General features: G+C 51.8%; 1 protein-coding gene across 1 annotated transcript in view; it reads right to left on the bottom strand.

Moving 5' to 3' along the window:
• CLIP2 (CAP-GLY domain containing linker protein 2) overlaps positions 1-7,876 on the bottom strand; it is a 108,962-nt gene that overhangs the window by 69,288 nt on the left and 31,798 nt on the right. The window contains exons 3-6 of the mRNA XM_011995238.1: positions 5,773-5,897; positions 3,162-3,375; positions 2,306-2,503; positions 647-750 (exon numbers count right to left, since the gene is read on the bottom strand). Of these exons, the coding sequence (XP_011850628.1) occupies positions 647-750; positions 2,306-2,503; positions 3,162-3,375; positions 5,773-5,897 (641 nt within the window). The remainder of the gene's footprint in view (positions 1-646; positions 751-2,305; positions 2,504-3,161; positions 3,376-5,772; positions 5,898-7,876) is intronic.

The raw sequence follows: 7,876 nt of genomic DNA, 5'->3' as shown, positions 1-7,876 counted from the left end.
GCTGCCAGCTATTATCTTCTCAATATTCTGCTGGAGAGTGCAGGAACAGTGAACTCTATGCAATGAACAAATGTGGTGTTCCAAGGCTGGGCGCGACAGTTCGTGCCTGCACTTTGGGAGGCCGAGGAGGGTGGATAGCCTGAGGTCAGGAGTTCGAGACCAGCCTGGCCAACGTGCCCAAACCCCATCTCTACAACAAATACAAAAATGAACCAGGTGTGGTGGGGGACGCCTGTGGTCCCAGCTACCCAGGAGGCTGAGGTGGGAGGATCGCTTGAACTCGGGAGTTCAAGCCTGCAGTGAGCTGTGATTGTGGCTCTATACTCCAGCCTGGTGAGACCCTGTTTCAAAAAAAGTTTAAATATGTGGTATCCCTCTGTGCCTGGCACCGTGCTGGGTGCTTTACTCCAGTTGTATGAAGAGTTCTCCCAACGGCCTGCAGAAGAGAGGACCAGTACCTCACTTTACAGATGGGAAGACTGAGGCCCAAGAGCTCATGTCACCAGTCCAGGGTGACACAGCCAGGTGGTGGCAGGGGCAGGACTGGAACCTGGGTCTGTAGTTCCCAAACCTGCCCTCTTCCTCATCCTCCTTAAGGGGGATCAGGGAGAATGTCCTCCCAGGGTGAGGGTGGGCCAGCACGTACCTCCTCTCCTCCTCCAGCTGGTTGGACAGGTCCACTTTCTCCTTCCGCACGCTCTCCACCAGCAACCGGGCTCGCTGCAGCTTCTCCTCAGCTTCTGCAACATACTGAGCCCCCGAGGAAGGCCAAAATGGGGTCAGCATGCTCCGGGGTGTGGGGCCCAGGTTGGGGGTGTAGTGGGAGAGAGGCAAGGAGCCGGGCCTGGAACCCCGTCACCCCGACTTCCCTGCTGGCACCTGCCGGGCATGCACAGTGGGCCTAGGTGTGAAGGAAGGGACCCAGCAGGAAAAAGAGAGGCAGAGGCAAGACCCTCAGGCCCACCTGCCCTCAGTACCTGCCACCCACCCTCAACCCACAAGAGCCTAAGACCTGTTATCTTGCAAACCTGTTGTCTTGTCTGTGCCTCATCAAAGCACAGCCATGACCTTGGCCTTATTAATCCTGGCATCCAAGGAGGAGCAAGCCAGACCCCAGATGGGGACAGAGGCCCAGGAGAGAGCTCTCCCACGGGAGACAAACATCAGAGAAAAAACCAGACACAAGACAGCGGCAACCCCAAGGCCTGGGGCAGTGAGTCACTTCCCTGAAATACAACCCTAGAATCTGCTCAAAAGAATAATCTGAAATATAGACAGTCATACATTTAAAAATATATTTACTGCAGTGGTATGTAGAAAGAGTGAAAAACTGGCTGAGTGCGGTGGCTCACGCCTGTAATCCCAGTATTTTGGGAGGCCGAGGCGGCCAGATCACTTGAGGCCAGGAGTTCGAGATCAGCCTGGCCAACATGGTGAAACCCCGTCTCTACTAAAAATACAAAAATTAGATTAGCTGGGCCCGGTAGCACACACCTGTAGTCCCAGTTACTAAGGAGGCTGAGGTAGGAGAATTGCTTGAATCCAGGAGGCGGAGGGTGCAGTGAGCCAAGATCGCGTTACTGCACTCCAGCCTGGGTGACAGAGTGAGACTTTGTCTCAAAAAAGTGAAAAATTGGAAATAATCTAAACAGCAGGGGACTAGTCACATCAGATGTCATTAAGGACAAAGCCTGTGATAGATGGCAATGCAGACATCAAGATGGGGAAGAGGCGGGACACGTGGCTTATGCCTGTAAAAATTGCATTGCTTTGCAAGACCAAGGTAGGAGAGTCACTTGAGGTCAGGAGTTTCAGACAAGACTGGGCAACATAGCAAGACCCCATCTCCACAGAAAAATACAAAACTTAGCTGGGCATGGTGGCATTTGCCTGTAATCCCAGCTACTCAAGAAGCTGAGGCAGGAGAATCGCTTGAACCGAGGAGGTGGGGGTTGCAGGGAGCTGAGACTGCACCACTACACACCAGCCTGGGGACACAGCGAGACTCTGTCAAAAAAAAAAAAAAAGAAAGAAAAAAAGAAAATAAATAATAAAAAAGCAAGATATACAAGCTTGTAGCCAGATTCTGAAAGTAGGTGTACGTTTCCTTATACATAGGCAGAAAAGACTGGAAGGAAATTCACCAGGTCACTGAGGCTTATCTGTGGAAAGCAGGGGATAGGTACTGCTTGTGTTATCTTCATATTTCTCTGCACCCACCCCATCCAGGGTCTCCGCTCTGAGTGGGTGAGACTCTATGAGACTGGCTGGAGAAGCTCCACCCCTAGCCCCACCTGCCACTCACCTGCTCATGCTGTGCCTTGAGCAGGGCGATCTCCTTCTCTACCTCGCAGATGTGGCTCGTGGCCTTGGCCACCTCGGCCCGTTCCAGGTCTCGTTCGGCCAGCAGCTGCTCAATGTGCTGCTGCTTCTCCTTCAGTGCCTCCTGCAAGGCTGTGGTGCCTGAGATCTTGCGGGTGTAGCGTGAAGAGGTCTCCGTGAGCTGCAGGAAGGTGTGCGTGCAGGTGGGTCTCAGGGATCTGAAGCACTGTGGGGCAGGCTCGCTCTGTCCAGCCTAACCTACAGCAACGCAGCAGGTGGGGGGCCCAAGTGCCTTGACTCCCAGGGTCCTGCTCTTCCCCTGCCAGTACTCTGACATCCTGGACCCTGCAGACTCACCCAGCGGGAAATCCTGACGTTTGAGATTCAGGAAATTCCCCATCTCAGAAGAGTCAGCTCCTGATAGCCAGAGCCTCTGACTTCCTCACTTTGGCCACCTTTTCCCAGGACAAGAGGAACCTCCAACCCTAGACTGGGTTTGGACAGAATGCCCTCTGCCCATAGTCACCGAGCAGCTTCCTCTTTTCCCTTCATCCAGGGTTCGATGCCAACCTTTCTGAACCCCTTGCCCTGCATCTGTATAACCCTCCTTAACTTCCAGAGAAAAGCTTAGGCTTCCAATAAATCAGTTATATAAAAATGACAATAAACACAAATGGCTCAATTTTCCCTATTAAAAGATATGCACTTTCTACTTTGTTCAAAAATCCCAAACTGGAACTAGAGTAAGTCAGGAGCAGATCAGAACACCTGGATCTCTGTACATCCTCACCCCTCCCAAACACACACCAGAGAATCCCCTTCTGCAGCCCCACCCTCACCAGGCCACTGCGGCTGGGCCGACCCCCCACGGAGGAGGCCACAGAGCTGACGGAGCTGATGGAGGAACTGCTGGGACTGTGGGTCAGTGCTGACACACCCATGGCCATACGCTTGGTCTTCTTGGCCTTGGCTGGGCTGGTAGACGGGAAGCCGATACGGATCACCTTGTGGATGGGCGCGAAGAGACCAAACTTGGGTGGGCACTGGAAGTACCTGTGGAAGCAGGAGAGACCCACGCTGCTGTCACGGCCCCAAAGCCTGGAGCCTCCCCTGCCTCTTCTGCCTCTTCAGAGCCCAGTAGAAAAAGAGAAAGACACCTCCTTGGGGTCCATGTGGAAAGACCCTCCAAGGTGGAAATCTTCCAGGTGGATAGACAGGACTCTCAGAAAAAGGATAGAGGTGAGTAGGGTCTGAGAGTCTCTGCAGCTGTGAACAGCCAACGAGGATACTCTTGGAAGTAGGAAATAATTACTGGGACCCACTTTGTGCCAGTCTTTTTAAATGAATGCTCATCTCCATCCCCCAAAGTTATCTACATTCACAAATGAGAAAATTTAGGTTCAGAGAGGTTAAATAACTTGCCCACAGTCACACAGCTGGTTACATAGCAAAGCTGAGACTGGTCCTCCAGTCTGCTGGGTTCCAAAGCCCACTAAGCTTGGCTCCCACGACTGTTCAGAGACCCCAGCCACAGCTACAGCCCCACTCTCAGGCTACCCTCAGACCACTCACAGAATGAAGGAATCCCATCAGCTCTCTGCCCATAAAGTCCCTGTATGGAGAAGCAAAAGCTTGAAAGAGAAACCTTGGGGTGGCGTGGGGACTGCTGTCCAATCCACCCCTGAATTCTGAAAGCAAAAGTGAGTCAAGAGAAACATTCATCTTGCAAACAGGAAGGCAAAGCATTGTTATGGAAACCCCGGATTCCCGTCCTCTCAAGACCTCTCTGGTCACGGATTCCACACTGGACCACGAGAATTGGGCCCAACCAGTGTTTTTCTTTCGTTCGAGACAGGGTCTGGCTCTGTCACCCAGGCTGGAGTGCAGTGGTGCAATCATAGCTCACTGCAGCCTCAGCCTCCTGGGTTCATGCAATCCTCCCACCTCAGCCTCTCAGGTAGCTGGGACTACAGGCGTGTGCCACCATGCCCAGTTAATTTTTGTATCTTTTGTAGAGATGGAGTTTTGCTATGTTGTCCAGGCTAGTCTTTAACTGCTGGCTTCAAGTGATCCAGCCTCAGCCTCCCAAAGTGCTGGGATTACAGACGTGAGTCACCATGCCTGGCCCCCATTCAGCTTCTGATTCACCTTAAAACTGTCACCTTATCCTGCCTTTTCCCACCTCCAGGTCTTTGTTCATTCTGTGCTCTCAGCCCCTACCTAGCATAATCCCTCTCAAGCCTCTTCCAAAAGGAAACCCTACCTTCTTTCAAGGCCTGGCCCAAGCCTGGCTCTTCCCCTGTGCCATGGTGACCACTCTGCTCAGAGCAGTCACAGCCTCATCTCAACCACAGAATCCAGTCCAGGGACTGCACAGGGACTCAGGTAGCCTCACCTTAGTCCACACCTGTGACAGACATGGTCCACTTACCACATCACTCCTCCACCCACCATGAGCCCAGACACAGCCTCAGATCCTCCTAACCCAGCAACGCCAGCAGTCAACTCCTTTTCATCAGAGATGGTATGAGACCTGGAACCCATCTGTGAGGCCTGCCTTTGGCCATATAGCGCTGGGCACTGTTTGATTATTTCATGTGTCATTCAGGGGACCCCAATGCCAGATGGCAGGGACTGCTGCCTCACCCTTTTTTTTTCTTTCTTTCTTTTTTTTTTTTTTTTGACAGTCTTGCTCTGTTGCCCAGGCTGGAATGCAACGGCGTGATCTCAGCTCACTGCAACCTCCGCCTCCCAGGTTCCAGCAATTCTCATGCCTCAGCCTCCCAAGTAGCTGGGACTACAGGTGCACGCCACCATGCCTGGCTAATTTTTTTGAGACAGAGTCTCGCTCTGTCACCCAGGCTGGAGTGCAGTGGTGTGATCGTGGCTTACTGCAACCTACTCCTCCCCCATTCAAGCGATTCTCATGCCTCAGCCACCCAAGTAGCTGGGATTACAGGTGTGTGCCACCACACCCAGCTAATTTTTTGTATTTTTAGTAGAGACAGGGTTTCACCATGTTGGCCAGGCTGGTCTCGAACACCTGATCTCAAGTGATCCACCTGCCTCGGCCTCCCAAAGGGCTAGGATTACAGGCATGACCCACCGTGCCTGGCCTCCCTCTCCTTTTTGAGGGCTCCCACCCCACTTAGCCATGAGTGACACAAAGAAGAGAACACGGGGACAGATACTCTTGGCGCTTGCCTGTGACTGTGCGACCTTGAACAATGACCTCTCTGGCCTCCATACTCTCATCTGTAAAATGGGATGATAATCCCACTATCCAGCTTAGTGGGCTGTTGGGAAAGAGGGAAGGGAAAAGGACTTATACTATGGTGTCTGACACTACATGCTGGACACTAGCTTCCTCCAATGTCCCATCTCCATCCCCTGCACCCACTCTGGGGAGAGGAACCCCCTCCCATGCTCCCCAGAAGAAGCCCACCATACCTGGTGCCCGCCACCGCCCCATCATTCTTCCCAAGGGGCTCGTCCAGCTCCACGCCACACCACTCGCCCTTGGCAAAGTCTGTCTCCCCCACGTACCGCACCACGCCAGTCTTCGTCCCGCCGACCTGTCAGCACACAGGGAGACTCAGGTCTAGAGGATGCAGTGGCACAGGCAGAGACGGCAGGGGCAACCAGCCCAGGCTTATCCCATCCATCCCTTCCAGCATGCAGAGGACACAGGAGCCAGGAATGGGGAGGGAGAGACACCCAAGGATGATTGAGAGGGAGACAGGTTAACCAGTGCCTCCCAGGGTTGACCCAGCCAAGAGCATAGGCTTTGAAGACAGACACACACACCTGCATTCAAACTCTATCACTTAGAAGCTGTGTGTGCCTAGGCAGGTTACCTAACCTCTCTGAGCCTCAGCATCTTCATCTGTAAAAGGGTTTTCAGGGCTGGCCGTGGTGGCTCACGCCTGTAATCCCAGCACTTTGGGAGGCCAAGGTGGGCAGATCACCTGAGGTCAGGAGTTCAAGACCAGCCTGGCCAACAGGGTGAAATCCTGTCTCTACTAAAAATACAAAAATTAGCCAGGCCTGGTGGTGGGCACCTATAATCCCAGCTACTTGGGAGGCTGAGGCAGGAGAATAGCTTGAACCTGGGTGGCGGAGGTTGTGGTGAGCCGAGACTGCGCCAGTGCACTCCACCTGGGCAACAGAGTGAGACTCTGCCTCAAAAAAAAAAATAAATAAATAAAAATAAAATAAAAAGGTTTTCATGAGAATTAAGCACTGTATATACGGTGTCTAGCATATACTAGAGTTTCAATAAATGGTAGCCCTAAAAGTAGTTTCTCTTTTTCTTTCCTTCTTTTGTTTTTGAGATAGGATCTTGCTCTGTTGCTCAGGCTGGAGTGCAGTGGTACAATTATAGCTCACTGCAGCCTCAAACTTTTGGGCTTAAGCAATCCTCCCACCTCAGCCTCCTGAGTAGCTGGGACTATAAGTGTGTGCCACCATACCCAGCTAAAATTTAAAAAAATTTTTTGTAGACACAGGATCTTCCTATGTTGCCCAGGCTGGTCTCAAATTCCTGGCCTCAAGCGATCCTCCTGCCTCAGCCTCCAGAGTAGCTGGGACAATAGGTATGTGCCACTATACCCAACTAAGTTTTAAAAATTTTTTTGTAGACACAGGGTCTTGATATGTTGCCCAAACTGGTCTCAAACTTCAGGCTTCAAGCAATCCTCCTGCCTCAGCCTCCCAAATGGCTAAAAGGCTGGGATTTATAGGTGTGAATCACCACACCAGGTCCATATCTAAATTTTTTTTTTTTTTTGAGACAGCATTGATTCTCCTGCCTCGGCCTCCTGAGTAGCTGGGACTACAGGTGCGCGCCACCACGCCCAGCTGATTGTTGTATTCCATATCTAAATTTTGATCTGACTCCAGGTTTGCAGTACTATGACGAAGTGGATAGTACTCATAGATGAGGATGATGTATTGCAGTTACTTTTCCTTTCCAGAAAAATTTTTTCCCTGTAAATAACTATCTTTGATGATTGTCTGCCTAGTGGTTTTTGTTTGTTTGTTTTTTAAGACAGAGTCTCACTCTGTCACCCAGGCTGGAGTGCAGTGGCACGATCCCAGCTCATTGCAACCTCTACCTCCCAGGTTCAAGTGATTCTCCTGCCTCAGCCTCCTGATTAGCGGAGACTACAGGCATGCGCCACCATGCCCAGCTAATTTTTTAGTATATTAAGTAAAGATGGGGTTTCACCATGTTGGCCAGGCTGGTCTCAAACTTCTGACCTCAAGTGATTCACCTGCCTTGGCCTCCCAAAGTGCTGGGATTACAGGCGTGAGCCACCGCACCTGGCCTGTCTGCCTAGTTTTAATAGTCTCAATGCTAATTCAACCCCAACTCTTTCAACAGTCTAAATCTCCTGCCAAGATGCTCAGAGGCATTGGGAATTCTATCAAGTTCTTTCTGAAGATGTCTCTCCCGGAGCCATGGGACCCACTCCGGGTTGGGCTGGCTGCTGGCCTCTCTGGAGTGTGGCCACTGGCCTGGAGTCTCCTGTCACTGTGACCCTGACAACCG

This window comes from Mandrillus leucophaeus, unplaced genomic scaffold (assembly GCF_000951045.1).
Source record: "Mandrillus leucophaeus isolate KB7577 unplaced genomic scaffold, Mleu.le_1.0 Scaffold479, whole genome shotgun sequence".
Classification (NCBI taxonomy): domain Eukaryota; kingdom Metazoa; phylum Chordata; class Mammalia; order Primates; family Cercopithecidae; genus Mandrillus; species Mandrillus leucophaeus.
This window is presented reverse-complemented; position numbering and strand designations above follow the sequence as displayed.